At 33.1% G+C, this 25,725-nt stretch overlaps 1 protein-coding gene across 2 annotated transcripts in view; it reads left to right on the top strand.

Annotated features, from left to right (window-relative positions):
- The window catches only part of jdp (DnaJ domain-containing protein), a 79,236-nt gene extending 57,157 nt beyond the window's left edge, over positions 1-22,079 (top strand). For both annotated transcript variants that reach the window (XM_017614076.1, XM_017614075.1), the window contains exons 3-4: positions 14,299-14,415; positions 19,705-22,079. In XM_017614076.1, coding sequence (XP_017469565.1) covers positions 14,299-14,415; positions 19,705-19,926 — 339 coding nt within the window. In that variant the 3' untranslated portion in view covers positions 19,927-22,079. The remainder of the gene's footprint in view (positions 1-14,298; positions 14,416-19,704) is intronic.
- Positions 22,080-25,725: the final 3,646 nt, after the last annotated feature.

Below are 25,725 nucleotides of genomic sequence, written 5' to 3'. Positions count from 1 at the left end.
TGAATCCTAAAATTGCCTTCGTAGGCGAATTCTTTATAACAAAGGATTCGACCCCTGAAGCTTTAAAGTGGATCAATCTTTATATGGCCACAGCCGCATAGTGACTTAAAATATGTTCTGAAGTTTCATAATCTGCAAACCAGAGCCGGCATTCCGACTATGCGATCACAGCTATTCGGTGCAAGTAGAATCGCAATTGGTTGTGACCATTATGGGTAGTAGCCTGACGTCCTTTCTATTTTCTAAAATAATGTCGTTTCTGTTGAAAGGGTAGCCGAAGAGCCTGGCCTTTCTAAGGCCCCCACCGCTCGCGCAGTCTGCCAGAAGACTGAAAAAGTGGCCAAAATTGTTGCTTGACTATTTCAACGTGAAAAAAATCAGAAAAAATATGTAAATGGTATAGATTATTATTCAGTAGTACGTCGAAAGGTACCAAGTGTCAATTTTATTCATCGGCAGCTCGATTATTTTTATCAAAAGGAACAAAAGTAATTTATATCTTCATTTTCAAACTTTAGGCTGTCTAGCAAGTTAAAGTTTTATTAATTCCAGTGAAATCTTCATCATCGTTACAATCTTGTGTAAATAGAAACATTGACAGTTTAATACAATGATTCAGAAAAATTTTTTGGAAAAAATTATATATACATATGTGTGTATATAGAAATTTTTGTTAAAGAAATGTCGCACTAAATTTAAATGGAACTTTCTGCCAAAGCAGACCTCTTTGGTGATGGAATCAGATACTCAGCATATTTCCAATGCTGGTATCTTCCCAAGAATTCATGCATGAAGGTTCTTTGTGAAAAAACCGCTGACAGATTGTTGAAGTCCCTCGTGGATGCTATTTCCTAGATAAAAATATGGAAAGAAGTCGATCCATAAACGTACATAATACACATTTAATATCTAAAAATCCATGAACTTTGAATCGAAAGTTTTGGCGTAGAAACTTGTGCGGAGCGTCAGTTTGGCTTAGTTGACGTTGTTGATAGAGCAGACTCGCTGTCACTGCAGATACTGATTTTATGTCCGCGCCTACGATGCCGTCCAAATCCAGTATCAATTTCAGTCTTTGAGCCGTCGGTATAGAAAGTTTTCGCCGAACTTCCCTAGATAGTGTCTGGATCTCTACATTGCTCCCATGTTGGAAATTTAACGACGTAGTTTCTTCCAAATGCGACTCCATATATCAATTTGTGATTAGGTGCCAAAAAAGGAGGGTATATCTCTGATAACTTTGTAAATGACTCTCTGTGCCCAAAACTCCGATCGGTATGCCACAATCAAAAAGAGTCCGGTGGACACATCGTTTTCATTGTTTCTTCTTGGATCGCTAAACCTATAGGCGGCAAATCGAATAAAGCAGTTTAAGCCGGCCCCAACTTTGTACTCATAGCGTACTTAATACCAATACACACGCTCCTGTGTAGCCCTTTTAAGACAAAAACCGTGGTACCATATTTCTACGCCACCATATCTTAGATCCCACATCTTACCAAAGTTTCTCTGACACTGTCCGCAAACTTTCAGCGCTCGATTTACCTTTAGCTCGACGTTAGTTTCACCATGTCAGGCTCGTCTCTAGATATTTCACTTCACGGAAAGACACAGGGTTATACCACGAAGCATTCATCAATATTATCTAAAATTCTTTGCATCTTTACACAGACCTCCCCGAGAGATCTTCCTGATGACAGTGATGAAAAAGTTGGGTCAGCAAAAACTGCCTCATCATTTTTATCCTGGCGGCACAAATGTAATACATACGTACGTACATAAGTATGAACAACGTTTAGTACAAAAAAACTCCATAAAATTTTGTGAGACCTTTTTAAACGCAGCGCCGTAAATCTTGCTAATCCCGTGACTTAATCCACATATCCAACCATTAAGCACGCCCTGCATGTGAGTATCAGTATCAAAATTTGCTACACAAACATCACTGCGATGTTCTCGCACGCCCGCGTTTACAAAAAACAAATATGCGTTGCATTTGTTATATACGAGTGCCGCACTCAGCCGTAGTAGACCAACTTTTTTGCGAATTAACAGGTAAAAATATCCAGTCTGCACTGGAAAAGGTAGCACATGGAAATAAATACATATTTTCTCAACTCCACTCAATATATATTAAAAAAAAACCCTCTTTGAACAAGCAAATTTTTTGTGGTTCAACTCACTAATTTACGTGCTCAACGATGCGAAATTTGGCGGTTAGAGAGCTCATAAAACAGTCCAAAATCGCATTATAATAAAAACCTTCTTGCATACAAGTATACACTGAGGAGAAACCATAACAAGCTGAATTTGAAATCCTTTGGGTACTTGGGCAACCAGTTGTTGTCACTCATTAATTAATTGTTCTTGTTAGCCCTTGCCATGTTATCCATGTCATATATGTATGTTTGTGTGCTTAATAATAATAATATTTTGGCGCTTACAGTTTTACTAAGTGTTTGGCCGAGCTTCTCCTCCAATTTGTGGTGTACGTCCTGATGTTATAACACAAATGGAGGGACGTACTGTTATACTCCGAACGGCGACTGTATTTTCATGAGAAGCTGCTTATTATTTATGCTGGGAGTGCACTCGGAGGTTTTCTATTGCCTGGCGAGGGGCGACCGCTGTTGAAAAAAAAAACTTGTTTTGTGTTTATAATTTAGATGTTGGCCGTACTAGGGCTTGAACCCAGCTCCTACAGAGTGGTAGTACGCAGCTGTGACTACTCAGCCGCAGCGACCGCGTACAAACGTCTATTTCTGTATTAGGCTTGCATGTTTGTATGTACATTGGGGTGGTCGTTAAATGTATGAAGCATATTTCTACATCAGATTTCCTAAACCTTAACCGCAACGTCGATGTTGGTATAGACGCAGATATCACATATAACTTTGGTCCCGATTGAAGTCGGTAAAGGCGTGTCACTACGGGGTCAAAGTTCAGATTACCCTATGAAGACTTAAAAAATTTAATTCAAATATAAAAAAAAATAAAACCAAAAAATATGAAAGGCAGTTTTTTAGTTAAACTTCGGGGCCATCGAACTGGTAAACTGTAGGAAATAATACCGTGTGAAAAAATTTTCTTGCACCGGAAACAGTTTTTTGGCCTTATTTGATGAAAATTATCAATTAAACAAAGCAGAAAATGGTTGCAGCTTTAGGAAAAGACGATTACTTTGAAGGGAAAAAAGTATAATATTGTAACTGGCAGTGAAGAAAAAGTATTGACCAATGATCTATATCAGTTTATAAATAAAAGCAGTTTAGTGTTTTTTAATCGGTTTTCCATTCATCAAGAGTTTATTTATACGTTTGGGCAAAAAATGGAAGTCATACAACAGCTGTCAATAGGATAAAGTACTTAAAAGTGGTAAATCACACGGCAGAGAGAAGAGTTAAACTTGTACAATAAAATTGTGTCCAAGAGTGAGGGGGACAAACAACATATACTGCAAGTTGACAAATGCTATAGAGAAAAATACACTAATTCTAATTAAGTTTTTAATTATGATGTGAAATAGATGAATATATGAGATTTCATTTTTTATGATTTAAAAAAATTAATTGTTTAATTTAAATACTTAGGTTGAAAAATATTATACAAATATTAATTTCTTCTTTTTATAATTTAACTTTATTAAGTCTTCCCAGGTTAATCTGAACTTTGACCGACTCCAGTCGGGACCAAAATGTACCATATGTGATATTCCCGACTTCGACTATAGTAGTATCGATTTTCGGTATTAGAAGAAAAAAAAATTATTTTAATTTTTTGAGTACAAGCCCTAACCGTCTCCAATCGGGACCAAAATTTATATGTAATATTTTTGACCGTGGTATTACCGATTGAGGGGGTGAGACTGAAAAAGTCTTTCATTTGGTTTGTTTAGGACCACCCTAATATATGTACATACGTAAATATTTGCCAAGTAACTTCATTGGGTCGGCTTCTGTAGCTAACTTGTGTAATTTTAATACCCTATTTTTTATATAACGACGGCTAATTTTATCTAACGGCTTCTTTCAACTAATCGGATTTAGTGGCATATGAACTTTTTCTTTGTGCAAGTTGTTCATATACACATATCAACATATGAAACTATCCTTATAATCGTGTCCACCACTTCGACACCAACAGCCTTATCGTCTATCTTGCCCGACAGGCCGATCGTTCAAGGCTGTAATGGTGGCTTTATATTGGACGGCTGCATTTGAATTCATGTATTCATAGTCAGCTGTTAAATGGACGCCAACGCCAACATAACGTTAAAATTGTATGTGGTCGGGCCTTAAGTCTTATTAGCACTTAGCCTAGCATAGTCATAAGAAATATATGACTTTTATATGCAAATATTTTATTTAACTTAAACCAAACCGTTCTCATTATTATATTATTTGATATCAGTAGCAAAAGCCCCAATTCCTTTCAGTTCCACTACTTCATAATTTTTTCATGTGCAAACATCATTTTGGACTATGTAGTTCAGCACCATTTCGGTACTTGTTCGGGACTACTTTAGGATCAATTTGGGACTATTTTGGGCCTAATAAAGGACCATTTCGGGTCCATGTCAAGACATGTTCAATATCATTTCCGAAAAAAATTCCCGACTTTCGCCACCTATTGCGGGCTATTTCGGTGCCATTTTCTAACTAAGACTAGTTCACGACTATTTCAGAAGCATTTCGGTACTAGTTCCGAACCAGTTTAGACTAGTTCAGTTCTATTTCACAACTTTTTCGGTATTAATTACGGTTCATTTCGGGACTGGTTCAGGCCGATTTTTGGATAGTTAGTTCACTTCTATTTCAGGGCCATTTCTGGTATAGTTCAGGCCTACTTCAGGAACATTTCGGAACTAGCTCAAGGTTTTTGGGATTTAATCAAGAGCATTTATTAAAAAGTTCGGGATCTCAAGACTTCAAGACTTGTTCGAGATCATTTCGAGAAAATATTTATTTCGTTTTTTTTCAGAACTACTTCGGGAAAACTTCTAGATAAGTTTGAGACTATTTCGTAATAATTTCAAGACAGTTCGAAACTAGTCTCGAAATGATCCTGATATAGTCCTGAACAGGGATGGGCACGCTGCACTAAATTTTTAATGTTCTGCGTATTTCATTACCACTATTCGTGTAGTGCTAGTGAAACAACAATCAACAACACACAAACAATTTGTCACTATCTTTAACGATACAGTGGTAGTGAATTTTTTTTTTACTAACACTTAGCACAGTGGTAACGAAAAATTGGTTTTACTATTACTATCACAGCTTATATTTTTCATATCCATGAACTGAGGGAATTAGCACTATTGTTTATATTTGACGAAATTCAGGTTACAACCGTTTCATTAAAAAAGTTAACAAACAATTATAAAAACCTTAGAAAAATTATACAAGGACTAGTAAGACCGGACAGACGTTATCCTGCTACACACCGATACATAGGCAGGTAACATTCATCGTAGATATTATGGGTCTTCACACCGAAGATTGGTACTCGGTAAGTCGGTGTTAGGTAATTTTTCCCCATGTATTTTGTTTGTGTAACGCTATTTTACAATACACGGGATTTTTCTATGTTAGGATAAGCCTGTCAGCGCAGGATACTTGCTAATGGAGTTCTGCCAGAGTTGGGTATGAGTGGATTAAACTATATTTTTTTTATGAAAATTTCAGTATTTCCAAAAGGTTCCTTTACCTAACCTAACATAACGTTTTCTAACCTAACATAAAAGTCCTGACGCTGCCGTTCTTCTCTCAACTTTGATATTTCAAAGTTGGGTATTTTTTTCATTTTGTTGTTCGAGTATCATACCTTTTTCGACGCAAAAAGAGAAACAAAATTATTAAATTTTTTCTAAAGCAAATCATTGTCTCGGGTATCGAAGGTCAAATTTTTTAAATAAGTATCTATTATTACAAATTCCACAAAAATATAAATTTGCTAAGCTGCAGTGTTATCCAAATAACACTTTTCTCAAATATGATATTCAGTTTTGCTTTGGACCTTTTCATTAAAAATTTAAAATAAAACGTGAATAAAACATTCTTAAAATTGTCATTATGCAGTTTTTACAGTGGAGCTTAAAATACAAATTCACCTCGATTCACTTTTCTGCTTTTATATTTACATATGTTTGTACAAAAGCACATTTTGTATAAGCGACTTTTTATAATACATAGAAAACAATTCACATTTTCTAAATACTAAACTAAGCAAATCTCACAGAAATGTTGGCAAAATTTGTTTGATTGCAATTATAATTAAAAAATGCTGCATGGGTTAATTTGTTTATCTCACCAAAAATTCCGTCCATCTTTTAAATATAGCGCTTGACAAAATAATAGCGGAAAAAACTGACTAGTTTTGACTATGTATTTCTTTATTATATAATGTTAATTTTTTTATTAAAAAAATACATTTTTATTCAAAAATTCAAATTACAAAAAAAATTTAAGCTTTTCAGATTTTCTAAAAAATGGGCCTGCCGGGGGCAACCGCTTTAAGAAAAATCTTTTTCTTTCCTTTTTTATGTTGGTCGGTCAGATCCCGCGGAATGGTAGTACGCACTGCTAACCACTGCTAACTTGTATTCAAATATACCACAAAATTAACAACAGTGAAAAAGCTTTTTACTTGTGGTACTAAGTCAACTAATTGACTCATTGCATTTCGCCTTAAATCACCATTAATTATTCCATGCCATGATATTTAACTCTATTACAAATATTCATTCCTGTATTATTACATTTCGTTTCAGTTTTCACATATCGCTTGCTTAGAGTGAAAAGTTGCTAAGTGCTATTTTAAACAAATTTAGAGGAGAAGAAAAAAAACTTCAAGTATTTCGCAAAACTTTGAATGCTACATTTTGGCTGAGGAGTTCGATCTTTATTACAAGATTTCGTACTATTTTGGCCTTATCGGATTTTTCAGTGCTTTGTTTTTGGACCTCGCAAATTTTCCTTTTATTGAATATAATGAGAATAAATAAAACAAATACAATTATCCTTTTCGAAACAATGCATTTTTAATTTCTCTAACCTGCTACATCAAAATATGAGTTTTCATAAAAAGTGGACTTAGCAACTTCTCACTCTAACCGAGCGATATGTATTTTATACATATGTATGTAAAATTTCAAACATTGTTTTGTATTTGGTGTTCAGCAAATGAATTAAATAAAATTTTACATATAATCAATATCATCAGCACAGTCACAACAACAACAAAAACTGAAAACCACAACTGACTTCCAGTTATTCAAAGCAAACCCATCAAACCAAAAATTATTATTTTTAGTTCAGTGGACTTGCTGTTTTTGTTTTTCTCCTTGTGTTCATGTGCAGTCATTTTCGAAATGAATAGCGAATGGCCATATGTATATGTATATATTTTTTTTATAAGTGAACAGCAAAAACAAAAGAACAACAAAAATTAAACAGGTACTGAAACGAAATGGGAAAAATCATTTTATGTGTGTACGAGTCACCAACATAAGGGAGATTCCATGGGAAAATGAACCTCAGTGCAAGAATTATTTTCTTTATAAATCTAACAAACGTGTGTATAAGACATTTGTAAAAATCTTTAATCAACCAAAAAATAACAAATTAAAACTCTAATGCATTTTTTTACCTTTTTTTAAGTTTTGAAATCATTTTCTAAGTAATTTTTTGAGTGAGTTTAAAAAAGGTTGTGTTGAAAGTACTATCAAATAATTTGCGAATAATAATTCAAGAGTTTGGTAAGAAAAATATATAGTAAAGTTAAAAAGGAAGAGGTAACCGCGGACTCGCCCACTACTTATATACCCTTGCGTTCAGCTGATTAAGTTAAGTGACATTTTGAAGAATTTCGGTCTTTCTTTTGTTTTTTATAAAAAAAAAATATAAAATTCTAGCACATTACCAAACCAGAACCACACAAATCCACATTTCAAAGTTCGTAAAAAAAAAAATTATAAAAATTCAACAAACTTTAACAATTACACCCAAAAATTTCAAACTTTTTGTTCAGAATTTTTAGGTATGCAGTTTTGTAGTCCATTAAATTTAAATAGGTAAAAGTAAAATTTTCAGGACGCTGGGAAATCGCGTTGATTTTTAAGACTTTTTTTGGCTGGCTGTGCTAGCCATTTTCTTCTATATAAAAGGCACAATCCTAAAATAAAACGTGAGTGAATTTAACCCCTGCTTAGCTTCTTATATTTTCTAATAACTAATCTTTATATATGGACCACACTAAAAGTTCATATAAATAATAGTCAATCAGGTGTAGCTTTATCAAAATGTAGAATTGTTGAGTACTTTATACTTAAATTTAAACAAGAAAGAACATTTTTTCTGAACAAGTGTCCTACTCGTGACGGTGGAATCGCCCATAAGCAACGAATGCAACAACACACAGCACAGTTTTGACCTAAATATTCACTGAGAAAAGCACTAATCGATTATTGCCTGTTGTCAGTTACAAACGGCAATTCCCAGAGCTTCGAGTGTTCACATACACATACGCTTACATTGAAAGTCTTACAATAACTCATACAGATATGCACCCTGCAGTAAAATTTAGAGACAGTCTGTTAAAGCGCTAGTTCCGCCCTATACATTTCAGAACTATCTCTGAACTAGTGCAAAACGGCTGCAGAGAAGGACAGTTGAAACTCTTGGTGTACTAGTTCCGCTCTGTTGAGAAGTAAATGCACAAATTCTCACTTCTCGTGCAATATTAAAAAAGCTCAGCGGGAAGACCTCCGACTCTAACATCGTTGGTCGCGAGTTCAAATCGCGGTGGAGGCAGTTGTGATTTTCAGATTTAATACATTAAAATTAAAATTAAAATCGTTGAGTGCCGCTTGAAAATTGAAGAGAAAGTAATCAAATTTAATATAGATAAAATAAAAGAATAAAAAAAAATAAATAAAATGCAATCTGTAAAAGAATGGAAAAAATTAAAAAAATATCAAAAAATCTAATAAAATTTTTTTCATAAAAAACTTATTGTCGCAGATCTGTACAAAATGAAAACAGTTCAGAAAAGAAAAAATATCCAGTAATCTAATTTTAAAATTTTTTCTCATAAAAGACCTATTGTCCCAGAACTGTCGAAATGGAACCAGTTCAGAACTAGTTCGTAAGTTCTGCAAAGGTGGCAATTTCCACTTCGTAGGACATCGCCATGTAAAAGGAGACAGTTGAAAGCATTGCGTTGGGATAGATCTAGAACCAGCACCGTCTCTTAAAGAGGCAGTTCTGCGTTAGTTCTGAACTAGCGCGATTTACTGCAGGGCACCTAGTGACATACATACATATAAAATCATTCTCGGCTAAAATAGTCTATATAACTATGGCTGCTAATGTTTTGTCCATAAGAACGTACGTTCCTAAATTGTTTATTTATGGGAACATACATGGATGAGTTTTATTTATTTCCTTTGAATGTAGTCCTGTCTATGAATTTAAATCTCAACGGACACGTTCACTCAACACCCGTAGAACTTCCTATTCCCTTTTTAGTTTTCGCATCCCACAAAGCAGAAACCTGCAGCGCAACCCACCTTCCTGTAGGGAAAGTCTCTAGTTCTGAACTGGTTTGCTTCTAATACATTTAGAACCACTACTAATTTGCGATAAATCTCTTTTCCAAGCAAACACAGCTGTTGAATTTAACACGCGATGTCTGTTCGGAACCATTTTAAATTTTATAGTTTAGATCTATTTAGTTCGCTTTGCTACACTTTTCCGAAAGTTCCGCTTTTATGTGCTAAATTCCCAAGCTCGATTTCCGGTAAAACGATAATGAAAATTTTTGTTTTGTGTTTCCAAACTATGAAAAAACATCTTTGAAGTGCAGAACGAAAGCGTATTCGAAGGTAAAAACAGCTGAATAAATATCAATTTGAAGTAAACCAAAGACGGCTTAATGCTCTCGCAGCATTCCTTTTTCGATAGTTGCAAATCAGTTCTAACTTCGTCACCTTAGATATATAGGTACCTGATGAAAAGTGTTTTTGTGTTCTTTAACGTGACAATTCTGACTAAGATTGCTTACAGTCTTTTCTAAGACAATTGAAAGACACTAGGCAAAATGGTTTGAAAGATTTTGTTTATGTCTTAGAAAGCAAAGCTCTTTTATATCATTTTGCTTGCGCTGCTCCAACAGTTACAATGGCCGAGTAGCAAAGCCCTGGCATGCAATTCGAGAAGTCCGAGTTCAAGTCCTCGAGCAGTGGATTTTGTTTTTCTTTTCTTAATTTATATATTTTTTCTTTTAATTTTAGGCTTTATTGTCTTAAAAAGAAAAATATATAAGTTTTTTTTTATCTCATTTAATATTTAGAAACTTATTAAATTTTTTCTTTCTTTTAATTTTTTTGAATTTATTTAAATTTTTATTGCCTTAAAAAGAAAAATATATATTTTTTTTCATTTTATTTAATTAGAAACTTAGAGAGAAAGAGAAAATATAGTTTCATTTTCTAATTAAATTTTATTTTAATTTTTTGATATCATTTAATTTTTAGGACCTCGTTTATTTTTTTTCTATTATTTTTACTCCATTAATTCAACTTTCTCTAAGATTTTATTGAAAGGAAACGTATTTTTTTAATTTTTAGAAACTTATTTTATATATTTTTTCTTTTTTTTCCATTTTCCATTCCATTTTCGTTAATTAAATTTAAAAAAAAAAAAAACTTATTGCTAAAAGACAAAAATTATAACGCTGAGACCTCGGCGTTTGCAAATTGTTTAATTAGTCTTTCGAAAGACAGACTAAAGTTTTCATGATAGTTGCCAGAATTGTTTTTCTATAGGCTGTGGCGAGTTCAATGACAGTTTCCAGAATTTCCCTGTAAGACTTAATATATTTTTTGTTGGTTTTTTGGAAAATTAGCATATCACAGAATAGAAAAGTTTCGAACTAAAATATGTAGTTCGATCTTTTAGAAAACGATGTATATTTAATTGTTGTTTCTTCTTGCCTAGAAGTATAATTTTTTGGAAAAGTGTTCTTAGCAACTTTTCACTCTTAGCGATATGCAGTTTTTAAAACTAAAATAAAATATTCACTTCACTACACCATTTGCGCCCCCGCAAATCAAACATACATAATGTCGCTACATGACGTCCATTTTGTGGCACACCACTTCATTCAGCGCGATCGAATATTCACTTCACTACACCATTTGCGCCCCCGCAACTTCGGACAATAAATCTTGTTGAGTTTTTACAGTTGTTGCTGTTTTTTTGCACGACTTCAAGCGGCCTGGTAGCCAATAATGTGGTTTTGTTTTTGTCTGCTATCATTTACCGTGCACTCATTCTTGTCGCCTGCTTCCCCTCTGTCTCTCTGGTGAAACGTTGTTATACACAGTGGCAACTTGACTACCATTGTATCATTGCCCGAATTTTAACCACTTGCTATTGTTGGGAGGAGTGTGCGTGTAGACTCAATTTGCTATTCATAGCAAAAAAAAATTATACTTATACTTATGTAGTAGCTGCAGGCACGATTTACGAAGCTCTATGAAGTGGAAAATTTGTATATGAAATTTTAACCAGGTTTGGTACGGATTCGTGTTTATATTCACTCCTACTCCAGGCTTTGTACTGTATTTGTATGTAAATAGTATCTTACCTGTTGAATAAAACATATGAACAATGTACATTGTACATATGTATATGCATGAATGTATATGCACAAACACTGATTGGCACGCTTTCATATCGAAATAGCTGGGGCTGGTAAATAAGTATGCAAGAGTAAGCGCCTCCAAAAAAATGGAATACACCTCCACCATCGTGTTTGACTCGATTAGTCGCAGGAGTAGACAACTCCCGTAAATGGCCTTTTTTTTGTTATGATACCTCAGAAAAATTTCAGCAGTATAGAAAAAAGTGTTCAATACTTTCGGCAAGTTTGCTACATTTTCATTTTCCGTTCCGCCGACAAGATTTTATAGTTACCCTTTTTTCTAGAGCAGGTCAATATATGTTCATTTTAAATTAGCAATGCGAATGCGAAAATTCAAACTTTAACATAAAAAAATGTTACTCATACGCCATGTACCTACGAGTATAGCCATGTACGACATGGCGTATGAGTAACATTATTACCTCCTATTTCATAAATGAAAATTAATGCAAATTTTCATTTGACCGTTCAAAACTTGTTTATTTATACACACATCGATTTTCATCGTTAGTAGCTTTATTTTTTGCCAAAAGAACGGGCTTTAATAAAAGTGAAAAGATTACAAAAGATTTTTTTTTATTCTTTTTCCTGTTGAAGTTAAAATTTTTCTTCATACAAAATTTAAATATCTTACAAAAATTATCTGATCTGGAAAAGCAGTGCCCAATATTAAGGTTACGTGTTTCCGCGTTTTTTTGTGTAATTTCAAAACGTGAGGCTTTCATGGAAATCCCACATGGAACATAACTTCTTTGGCAGCATTTTGACAATTAAAACAGATGCGATGGAAAAATCGTCATTCTACTGGCTTTTGTAGTTACAATTGCACAATTATACTCAATCCCAATGCTTGCGTCGCCAATTGTGCACTCTAGGAAACATGGAAACCAATCAATAAATAATAAATGTGGAGCCTTCGATCACGGCCCGTGCCCGATAGCAGCGTATCTACACCAGAAGGCACTTCAGCAATCAGGCGTTCATCTTGGAGCAAGCAGCAAGCTTCAATGATCACTAGTGTTCGTCCAATACCACCATGCAGTCGACGCCTGAACTCAATAAATGTCTCGAAGAAAGTACTCGATGCTATTCAGTGTATCGCTAGAAAATACCTTATTCCCTGGATGCTTAAAACGACAGTATCACAGCGTTGAGTGTTGGCTGTTTTACAGCGTTGAGTGTAACATCGAACTCAACGTGAAAGGGTTACATTTTTTGGAAGAAATGAAATCACCATTAGCTAGTGTAAGCCGATTCGTTTTTAAAAAATATACACCATCATATATACTTTTGAATACATATATCGGAACATTACTAATAATCACTAATAATCACATCCGTTACCAGTTATGCCCCAGCGTTACGGTGGAATAAACTTTCAGTCAATAGCATTTTAAATCCGCTTGCCAATTTTCGTTTGTCTTTACTAATGGCTCCGAACTAGCACATGGTGACAATCTGGGCTCTACATGAAGGTAACGGCAATAATTTTCGCTTGACACTTGAGCAATATGTTTCGGTATTCCAATCCAAGTTATTTTCAATCCTTAGGACCATTACTATGTGACTATTTTCGGTATCGACTACATCAGTCGAGAGGTAAGACTGTCGGCCTGCCCTCAATACATTGAGTTGCCATCTAACTATTTACTTCCAAACTAATTTGGCAAAGCAAATCTCTACTAAATTACGTTGGATATGGGAATATTTCGTTCAGCAATGACTGGGAGGCTTCGTCAGCCCTGCTGGCAAACCTCGTGTTGCTCTCAATCTCAAAGGGTCTTTAATTTCACTAAGCAGATAGGCATACATTGAGACTGAGACAGCGGAACTATTTTTGTGCATGAATTAGGCTATCTGCACACTTGTCGTCCAATCATAGTTGCGTGGGACTCGACCCCACGCACTTGCGGTTCGTTAATCCGCATTACCGCAGCCTGTCAGCGCAAAATTATTATGCGCATTAGCATGCCCGTCTGTCTCGCGATTTAGAATCATATATTCAATCATATATCAAAAGAGGTTTTATTTTGTAGTAGTTGTTTTCTAGATAAAATTCCTCCAAGTATCTATGCCAAGCCTATTTCAGATTCCAGTTTTTCTTTATTAGTTTTGGAAAAGTTCTCTATGTATTGATAAACACTTACTTTTATTAAACTGCTCAAAACTTTGATAAGCTGGACGAAGATACCCCAAAACACATTCTTTATTAATTTAACGCTCTTGCTAGGCGCAGACTAGCTCACTTGGGTGGTGCTAGACTTAATCCACTTAAAATTTTTTGAATAAATAAAGCGCCCTTGGAAATACTAGGATATAGTAAATGCCTTCCCATATAGGGCAGAGGACCACGCACAATAGATCACTTTAGAGGTCGCGGTGCATATGGCCTATAATAATAACAATATACTTCTTATAATTATAAAAGGTTGATGTCAATATATAGTATATGTACATACGAGCATATGTATGTAATCCTATAAATCAATTTTAGCAGATGTAATTCAGTTTTCTACTCAAACCTTTATGACGCTTTTTACGCATATCTCGTTTCACGCTAATTTTACAGTTTTCCTTTATCCCTTGCAGGAGGCTAAAGAGACGCTCTGCGACCCGGAAAAGCGCGCCAACTATGACAAATGGCGCAACAGTGGCATCGCAATGAGCTACAAGAACTGGTTGGGTATGAAGGAGCACGTCGGACAGGTGAGAAGATACACAATCGCTGAGAAAGTGGATAAGGAGGTACGAGTGGCAAATCGAACGCAGCGAGTATAAGATAAAGCGAAAATAAATACAAAATAATGGCATACTTTAGTCATCGTACCCCTGTCATGCATTAAGTGTACCCCACACTACCACCACCAACCTAAACTACCATGCAAGTAGCGCAATTCCTATAAAAAATAAAACTGTATTTGCACTAAACTGCATGCCTCTAGTTTTCTACATCCGTAATGATATTCGGCTGTGTTTTAACAACTCACAGCGGTACATTAAGTAATGAAAATAACAAAAAAAAATTTCTACCATAAAAACCCAACCGCAAAACCTTAGCAGCGTCCGCATTAAAAACAACTTGAGCTATGTACTATGTATCAACGATTTTACAATTTTGTAGTCTTTCGTTTATCTTACTTCATTTTCCTGTGTCTATGTATATGCATAGGGTCTTTTATACAAATGGACTCGTATGTAGTATTAGAATGCATAACTATTTTCAGTGATGAGTAGCATCCTGCACTACTCCTAATCAAATATGAATGAGTGCACAGTTTAACATAATACATATACACATAATAAAGTGATATTTTTAAACTTTTGTGTATATATGTATTTAATATATGTGTACCTATTCACTTCATTTTACTCTTCATTTTCAAGTTTATGCTTTTTCATTTTAACAGTATAAGTCCTCGAGGTAATCGATGTGCATTTTTGCATTTCATGCATATGTGGCCTGGAAATCGAAGTATAGTGACCGTTTTTTATTTTTTATATACGGGTATGTGGTAAAAAGCATAAAATCTAGGAAAAAGCAAGAATTGCGAATATTTTCATATGACCTTAAAACCAGAAGGGCATTTTTTTGAATTCATTTTTAGATTTACCATTTGCAATCAAATGAGTACATACTTTTAATTACAAAAATATTAACTTATATATGTGTACATCCACAAGCAAATTTTATGTCTTTTAAAATTAATTTTTCTTTGTGTGGCCAAATACTTGCATTTCAAAAAAAAAATATTTACTCACACACAAAGGTATTTAAAAATACAAAATAAAATAAAAGCCACTTAAAATTATAATAAATATTTAGCGAGCCCCCATAGACCCTTATAACAGCTACTCCAGTTTTTACCATCCAGTTTTTAAGAATTTGGCAGTCTTGAACCAATTTTTTTCAGTTTTTAGCATCTCTAATATTGTCTCTTTCAAATTTGTCTTATTTCTGGGACTTTTCTGGTTCACATGTTTCTTAAGAGTACCCCAGCAGAGCTCTATCGGATTAACCTAGAATTTTTTGTGAGCTTCGTATGCTCAAAAGGCTGAGTGAAACGATTCAGAATTTACCCAAAAATTAGTAGCCTAATCGTGTTATAGGAAAATATTGAGCTTTGTCCCAATCTTGACAAACGATTTTTTAACCGACTTCCAAAAAAGGAGGAGGTTATCAGTTCGTCGGAATCTTTTTTTTTTTTTTTTTTATGTATGTTACCGCATAACTTTGGACCACGTCAACCGATTTCGATAATTCTTTGTGCATCGGAAAGGTAGTGTCTCAGAGGTGGTCCCATACTAATCTGGTTGAGATCCAATCAGTGGATCATGAGATATATATATATATATTTTTTTTTATATGGGAGTTGAAGTCGGGTTTTTTTTTTGCTTAAAATTACTTGTTACATTTGTCAATTAAATTTACAATTGAGCTTGTATGTATGGTATCAATCGCGTGAATCGACCTTAAACGAGAATAGCCTAATTGAATGGAATGTTTATTGAAGACATAATTTTTCAATTGACTTCCGGAATGAGCTACATCGAGTACTAATGGCATAAAATTATCTTTCTTAGATGGTCAATAAATAAAATAAAAATTTCTACACCTCTTAAAACCGAGAGCTAGCGTAGGCTATCAACAAAAACAATAAAGTCACTTATATTTTCTTCCTTTTTTAAATGTGGTTTACAATGAATAAAACTGCTACTCGCCGCGACAATATTTATTATTTGACAATTTTTAATAAACCACTACAATTTATCAGTTTACATCAGCACTAACTTCATTGGAAAAATGTCTTTTAATCCTAACTCACATTGCAAAGTGGGCCAGAAGAAAGAGAAAGTGGGCAAAATTGTTTTTTTTTTTACTATTTAAATGTGAAAAAAATTAGAAACAAATATTTTCACGGTATAGCTTATTATAAGCGTTACATTGAAAAATATCAGGTGTGCAAAAATTATGAAAAATCCGAGAAGGCACGTATGTACTTTGAATTTTATTTTTATTTTTTTTTTTGTTATTTGCTCCCATTCCACATGGTGTTTTCTGTCGAAAGTTTCTAGAAAAAAATTTTAAAACAGAGATATTTATAACTATTCAAAAGTTTCACAGCATACCTCAATTTCAATAGTAAATCAAAAACCGTTTGCAGAGACAAAAAAAAATATTTTGGAGTGGAGTTGCCACCTTTCTAAAAAGTTACATTTACGTTTATTAAAAAATATATGCTTATTTAATATCACAATATGGGTAACAAACGGAAAGTGTTTGGACAAGCTTTAACACTACCATGTCTTTAAGTAGGGTTGCCTATCTATCAACTAATTATTTAATCTATATATTATTCTAAAACTAGGCGCTTATTCCCAGCGACTCAAAAATCGTGCTGAGACAAATAATACATCAAATCAAAGTGCTCGATCTGAACTTTGCACAAACTTTTCAAATTTAAAGTTCAATAAACCACTTTCGAAATATTTGCGTCGAAAGATTTTAAAATTTTTACACGGCCTCATTCATTTCGACAGGCAGCGTTTCAGCGGGACATAAGAGAATGAAAAATTTTTCCTTTACTCGCTTTCGTCTCTGTTTTTTTTTCATATCAATCAAAGCATTGTTGCAATGTTGGTGCGAATGTAGGCAGCATACAGCGGAAGATTTGCAAAAGAAAAATGTTGCTTTTGGCTCTGTACATACACCCGTGTAATCCTACAGAGACAATTTATATATCAAATAGTGCTCGATCTGTACAAAACATTTCAGATTTAAGAATCATTTGATATATGTACATATGTACTTGCGCGGAAAGATTTTTAAAGTTTACAATTTTAAAATTTAAAACTGAATCCCACACACGCATTCTAATTTTCAATTTCCAGGAACTACAATTTCGAACAACTTCAATTCCTTATTTTCAATTTCTTAACGAAAAAATCCTGGTGGGCGAACTGAGGGAACGGTAATGTATGTTAAACTCTCGATAAATATGCGTTTCAGAGAATCTGATTATTTCATATAAAATAAATAAGTCTCAAGGTCAGACCCTAGTAAAGGGATTGATTTACGCATGGCCAGCTATATATACATACATACGTATTGAGTAGAGTATGATTTTGCCAAAATACCCAAAGTTAAAGTTAACTACCAAAAGCAATGTCTGTGGTTTTTAGAATAAAGAAATATGCAGATATTTTAGATCACGGCCCCTATTACTAGTTTATATTATTTAAAGAAATAAAAATACGAATTTAACTGAAAAATTTTAAGTGGTGCGTTTTATGTTAAATTGTTTTAAAAAATTCATTCATGTGACTAAAATTGATAAATGTATTTTAAAAATTCTCTCAAAATTTTACTTTTTATTACCCTGCAAATTTCCACGCTTGCAGTATCCAGGGCATACTACGAGGAAGATACAGGAATAAATGACCCCATTTTTTTATAATTTTTTTTATTTCTTTATTCTTTTTATTTGTACTATTTTTTACTTTTTAATAATTTAATTACCGAAACAAAAAATCCAACAACTTAAAAAATAAGAAAAGCTTTCGTTCATTCCAGTGTAATCTTAGTCATCGGAAATTAGATTACTTTATTTATTTAATTTCTTAAATTTTTTTTATTTTTTGTTACTTTTTTATTGCTATTTAAATTTAAATACATTACAACCCTATTGTACATCTGAAGGCCAAGTCCTTTCATTTGACAACTCACTGGTTAGTCCAACGAACATCGCACATCTTATAATTTTTCGTACAGGTGGCAACCCTATTCAAAAAAATTAAATCTTATTGCACATCTGGAAGCCAAGCTGTTTGAATGGGCACCTCATTTATAATTGAATGAACTGTACAAATCCGATGTCAAAATGTTAAAATTAAACGGTGAAAATGTTCTTCTTGCCAAACAAACTAATCTAGTGTAATAAAATTCAATAACTGGGGCCGTTCATTTTCTCCAAGTTAATACTTACCACAATCACTTAACAATAAATAAGACTGTTAGAGACTTTAAGGTAGTTTAGAGAAAGTTGGGGCGACGATATCTGATGCCTGGGCCGGGTATAGAAAATTCGCTCTTGCTCGAACTTATACTTCTTTAATCGTTTTAGTTTAAATTTTTCAAATTTTCATTTAAATGCAATTTCGGGTTGGAATCGTGTTATTTATATAAAACTGAAGATAATGCATTTTCTTCCTCTATTTTCGACCAAAAATGCGTTTTTGTCAATATTTGTTTGTTAAGAAAAGTTGAAAAATAGAATATTAAAAAAAAAAATGGAACATCGCCGAAATTAGAGCAGGAAGTTGTTTGTTTAGTCAACAAAATGACTTCTTTCAATAGTAATTTAAAGTTGCTAAAACTTATAAATATTTCAGATATATCTGCGTACACTTATTGAAGTAAAGAGAGCGAGTAATTCAAATAGAATTTTCATATACATAAATATATCTTTAACTTCTCTTAACGGTATTAGCAACAATACAATTTGTCACCCTCAATATAAAAAAAATTAAAAATTGCATGATGAAATGCCAAAATGATTTTTTCTCAAAGATGTATCCATTGGTAATAAATAGTTTTGATGTTGTGTATTTGCCCCACTCCGTATCCATTTTATAAATTATTAGCAAAAAAATTTTGGCTGGGTATCAGTCAAATTATTTATGTAAATATGTATCTTTAATTCTACTTGTCAATGAAAAATGTAAGAAGTTAAGGCGAATTGTTAAATCAAAAAATATACTTTCGATATCAAAAAGTTACGATTTCAAAAGTAGTTAGCTGCGAGTAAGGAATATGGAAACTAAAAAAAATTTTCCAAATTGTGAAAGATTACCAATTGTCCTGAAAACTTTCAAACTGCAAGTGAAATGCGAATAAAAAACACAAACAATTCGCCTCAGTTTCATATTCCCCAATGAAAAAATATACATACACATTACTTAATAAAATCTACTTTTCTCTCCACCACTACCAATCAGTCAATGCATTGGGCCACACCAAAGACCAAAGATCGCATGCTGCCTGAAATGGGAGGCGCAACTGGTGCTGGTGGCAGTGGTGGTCTGTCGGCGGCCTCACCTAATCCAGCTCATCGACGTGCCTCCGAGGGTGGTGCTGCACTCTATTATGGCAATCGAAAAACTGAATGGGGCACAGAGAATTCCGATGTGGCCAATAAGTTCCGCAACTATGAAATTTAAGCAGATAGTTGGAGTGTTAGCAGTAACGTCAACAACAACAACAACAACAACAACAACAACAACAACAAATAATGAAAGCTAACATGAAAAAGTAGAAGCGAAATATAAAAGAAAACACAGCAACAACTGCAACAATAATCGCAATGGTAGAAATTATAAGTACGAAAAAATTTTAAATTGTTGATATCAAAAGCACACCGGAATACCAAAAGACATCAAATATGAAAATGCTTACCTACTATATATACAAACTGCAAACACAGATATACTTACTAACTAAAACAAATGCAAACATATACACATATACAACGTGAACACTTTTAGTAGTAGGTTTTGAGCACACTTTGCAGTTTTCCAACTGCATTTAGTCAAGCAAGCACACGTACATACGTGTGCATTCATGCGTGCTAGCTTGGTTTATGTTGAAATGGGAGATAGAGAGATAGAGAGAGAGAGAGCGATTTTGGTGGGTGTGACCTTGAATTGACGCCTAAGATTTAGATGAATTTTATCATATCCAGAAAAGAAAATTTCATAACTTATCTAAATGTATACACTGAATGTTTTGAGCAAATTCAAACTACATACAAACGTACATGTTGTTACTTATTAAATATAAAGTCTATTATAAACGTTATTATATAAAAAATACAAAAGAGTATATGATTTAAAGCGAGTTAAGCAAAATAACAAAAAACGAAACTAAGAAACTGTAATTTCAATAAACGCCTAAAATGAAGTAGAAAAAGGAGCAAATGATAAGTACGAAAAACAAATAAAAAACTAAATTAGATAAATGAAGAGAAAATCTATTTATGTTAAGTGTAAACCAAATAATATAAAATACATACATATATATTTTAAGAAATACTTGAATACAAAATATACATACATATATCGCAAAGTAATTGTATTAAATTTCTAGTATTTAAGGCGAAAATTTAATTGAAGTGTGTTGAAAAGAAAATCTAAGATATGCATACACATATTAATATATAAAAATAATTATTTAATGTTAAGCTAAGAGAATTATATTTGAAGAAAAACTATCTATTGATGTTACATGTGTGCCCCTTATGACAATCCCTGTTTTTGAAAACTTTACTAAACCAGCAATGCGATAATAACTAAAAAAAAAAAAGAAAATTTCTTAGCAAGCGTGTATCAAAAAAGTAGCTGCTTGTCCAGAAGTCCTACACAGCACACAACAGACAAAAGCTATTAAACTGATAATTAAAAAATTCTATAAACCAAAATCAAATCTGAAGCGAATTTAAAAGAGAAATAAACAAAAATATACACGAAAAAGTTAAAAGATATCAAACAAAAATTTTAATACAATTTTAAATATGCGCAAATTACGATAAAAAGGTAGAGAAATCAAAAAATAATAATAATATTTAAATAAATTGCTAAAAAGTACGGTTTTTGATGTACCCCAGAATAAGAAAGCAAAGTATAAGAATATTCAGAAAACCAAATTTCCAATAAATACGAGTAATCCTAACAAAACAGAGCAATTATCAAACTAAGCATAAAGTTTTCCTAGGAACCCCGACTTTGGCGAATTATTAACTTGAAAAAAACCACACAGAAAGAAATAATAAATATTTTGAATTCAACGCGCCAAACTCTATAAATTTTCGTAGGTTTGTGCATTTTAGCATTTAAAAACTGCACATCATAGTGTCTACTTATGAATATCCACACAAAATGAACCACCTATCGAAGAAAATAAAGAATTTGTATATTTTGTTGTTTTTTAAATGTATACACTTCAAAAAAGAAAAAATTTAACAAAAAATACAAATATCAATACTTAAAGAAATTAAAAAAAAAAACAAAGCAAAAAAAAATCATAAACTCACAAATAAAAAAAAAATAAGTAAATATAAATGTTTGAGAAATTATTGTTGCTTTCATTTGTGCTTTTCTCTTTTAACATTATAGCCAGTAATACACGCAAAAGGTGCAGCATCGCAGTAAAAAATATTGAAATTAAATTTAGAAATACATGTTTGACAAGAAGGTTTGCAACTTTGTTTGTTTTTTTTTTTTTACAATTTAGTCGATCTTTGCAGAAGTTTACACCAGAGTTAAAATAAAAAAAAATGGCAATTTTGTTGGTAATGAACCATAGATATACACGTCTACATAAATAAATAAAAATAAAATAAACTACATTTCATTGCTGAAGGTCATTTAGAAACCACTCACAGAAATAAAATGAAAAACACTAAATAAAATGTCAAGACTTTTTATTTGTGTAAATGGAAATATTCTTAGGTAAGTATGGTTTGTACCTGTAGGGCGTTTTTCAAGCCGATTCTGAAATAGGACGTTCTTGAAAAGTTTTCTAAGATAGCGCGTTTTCGAACTGGCTGCCGAGATAGGTCGATCATCCACTCAGCCGTCAATGCGCAAATTCAAAACTTTAAAGCTGGTTTTTCGAGTTCGGTTTTTTGGGTTATCACACTATTGAAATAAATGCACGGTTAAAATTTTCGGTTTTAATTTTAAACTTGTTGGACTACATATATGACCAAACTAAATTCAGTTTCAGATACAAACCTTCCAAGTTAAAAAAAAAGAGAGCACATATGTTGGGTTTAGAATTTAAACAATTCGGTTTAAATGTTAAACACAAACATTTTCATAATTAAAAATAAAAAAAAAACCAATCTTAAATTTCATGCTCCGTCTGGTTGGGATTGAACCCGGACAGCCTTGGTAGCAACCAATTGTATCAAGCATCTTTGCACACTCAGCTACAGCCACGCATGTACATAAATGTGCTTTCATATGTTGAGTTTGAATCAACACCACAATTCGCTGTGCAAACATATTCTATTTCGGTTTAGATTTTAAACCAAATTTTCTATATATGAAACCTAGAAACTAGAATTAAAACATTTTGGTTTGATTTTTAAACCACGAACTTTTTGGGCTAAAATTTAAACCAGAATATATTAAAAATTGCGTAAAACTATTGACTGGTTTAAAAAGTAGACTATAAAAGTTTAAAAAAGGCAGTAGTCCCAGCGCGGTTTAAAAATTAAACCCAAATTTTTGACCGTGTGAGCGATATGTATGTACATGATTGTTCAAATCTACCCAAAACCGGGCAGCTTTGGAACCTCACTAATTTTCTAATGGAATTTATTTTTTAACTAGATCGCCCTCACCCGCTTCGCTGAGTGTATGAAATTTCTCGTGCTACATTGAGTAAAATTTATTTCAAAAAAACTCAATTAAGGAGGTTTAAATTTTAAAATAAATAATTTCAAACTACATAAAATTTTCTTTCTAACTTATCATACTTTTTCAATTAACATATCCCCTGAACTCAATTTGAGATTTTAAACAGATGGAAACCCCTTACATGTAGTTTTAAAATGAAGCCATTGTAAAACCCTTCCGATCGATACCCATATTGTAATAATTCATTTAAATTATTGAATAGTTTGAATTTAACATTTTAAACAGTTGGAAATCTTTTTAAGCTTGTTTCGTGTGACACTCATATATATTCTGTGATACATATTCCAAACCATTTCGATTCATACCAATCTATAATCTATAATCTATAATAATATATATTTTGAAAGCCGGTTTTTTTGTGTCCGCAAAGCTCGAGAACGGCCGAACCGATTTTTTTGAAATTCCGGAAACCTCCTTCAGACGTACCAATGATGGTTATAGGCTAAAGAAATTCGCTATTTTTTTTTTAAATTGGCGTGGCACCTCCCATACAAAGTCTATGTATATCTACATATTAGATTTCTGTAGAACAATTATACGCATCCATTTTGAAATTGTGACCAACTATACTATAAAGTTTCTGGGGCAGATTCACTACAGAACCGGTGCATTGCTGTCGCCAGGGAGTGGAGAGGAAATGTTCTTTCAAAATATTTCGTTGTGAGATTAACCGTTCTATGAAATGCTGCACAATTAGATTTCAAGAACTTCTTCACGGACATAACACTTTCGTTAGCCGTCTTTAAGGCGGCTAACGACCACCAAACCATAATCTTAGCCGATGAGCGTGCCAATTGAAATCGTAAACGTGAATTGTTGGTGAAAATGTTGGACCAAAGTGTTTCAATGATAAAATTAATTTTGGGCGGGACGAAATATGAATTTTATTAAAAAAAATGTGGCAACCCTTGTGAAAGGCTTCAATATTATTCAGAACTTTCAATCTAAAGGTTTCTTAACAATATTTCGTTCGACAACCATATTTTAATTCTTCAGATAGCTTGCGTATAATTAATTTAAATTTGACTTTTCAAAAATATGGCGACCCATTTCAGGATATATTCAAACTACAGCTTTTCTAATCCTCTTGACATCCATTTTTAACCGACTTCCAAAAAAGGGGGAGGTTATCAGTTCGTCGGAATATTTTTTTTTTTTTTTTTTTATGTATGTTACCGCATAACTTTGGACCACGTCAACCGATTTCGATAATTCTTTTGGCATCGGAAAGGTAGTGTCTCAGAGTGTCCCATACTAATCTGGTTGAGATCCGATCAGTGAATCATGAGATATATATATATATATATTTCTTTTTTATATGGGAGTTGAAGTCGGTTTTTTTTCGCTAAAAATTACTTGTGAATATAATAACTCCCTTAATTGAAGTTAAATTCAATTTTTTTAAAAGGTGGCACCCCTCTTCCTTGAGTAGATAATGATTTTATATATCTCCATACCAAGTCCAGTAATCTACCAAAAATATTTCCTGAGAAATACAGTATGAAAAAATCCATTTGTATGGGAGGTGCCACGCCCCCTTGTCCAATCGAGATTCAATGTATCGTATATTTTAAGTTGGGATAAATGACAGGAGTGTACAAAATTTCATAATGATCGATTGAGTACTTTAAGCGTGAAAGCGTAGCAAACAAACAAAGGATTTCAGAAAAACTTGAAACGAGAAATGGTAAAAAAAATACTATTCAGGTGCTTTTTGCTCATGGTGCGGTTAGGTATGGTTTTCAACTTCTTATTGCAATTTCGATGTCTTCTTATCCTCTGTCTTGTTCGAATAAACATTTGAAATATGCCTCCTTTGCCTTTCATCTGCATGTTCTTTAGAACAAGTGTTGCCATTTTGGTGCTTTTGGGGCTAGATTTAGCTCTTTTTATTTTTAGTTGCCTCAGAAACTTGCTTTTAGTCCCTAGCTCCTTTTTCAGCCCTTATAAATTTGAAACAGCCCTTTTAGGCTCCAAAATCTTAACTTAATTTCAAACATTAAAATTAAATATTTCTGCTGCTTGTGTGGAGAAACACATTTTCAACTGAAAGAGTGATTGCAGCAAAAATTTAAATTAATCGCTTTTATTAATGGGTCGATTACGAATAGCACGCAACCACGGTTCGGTTACCTGTTGGCAACGCAAGTGGAAAGAAAATTTCTATTACGAATGGCAACCATCGTCAGTTTCTGCAGCGTTATCGATAATCGAAATTTGAGAGTAAGTAGTTGTAAACAAGCTGTGCTAGTAAAATAAAATTATTAAAATAAAGAATTTTAAATAAAAGTCAGCAATAATGCTAAGTTCAGTTCGATTATTTGTTTAAGGAGTGGGAAAGCGCACGGACGCCGGCTTAATCAGGCGACATTTTAAGGATCATTCCAACCCTCTAACCGCCCGCACTGTAAGTAAAAGTTAATGATTTCAAGGTTTTTCTTCTATTTTTTGTTTGTGTTCCATTCAAAGCATATTGCAGACATTCAAAAGAATCTGTAGTATATTTGGTTAATACACAGAGAACCGACTTCGTTCAAC

This window comes from Rhagoletis zephyria, unplaced genomic scaffold, assembly GCF_001687245.7.
Source record: "Rhagoletis zephyria isolate East Lansing unplaced genomic scaffold, Rhagoletis_zephyria_1.1 Rzeph_scaffold_00765, whole genome shotgun sequence".
Taxonomy (NCBI): domain Eukaryota; kingdom Metazoa; phylum Arthropoda; class Insecta; order Diptera; family Tephritidae; genus Rhagoletis; species Rhagoletis zephyria.
This window is presented reverse-complemented; position numbering and strand designations above follow the sequence as displayed.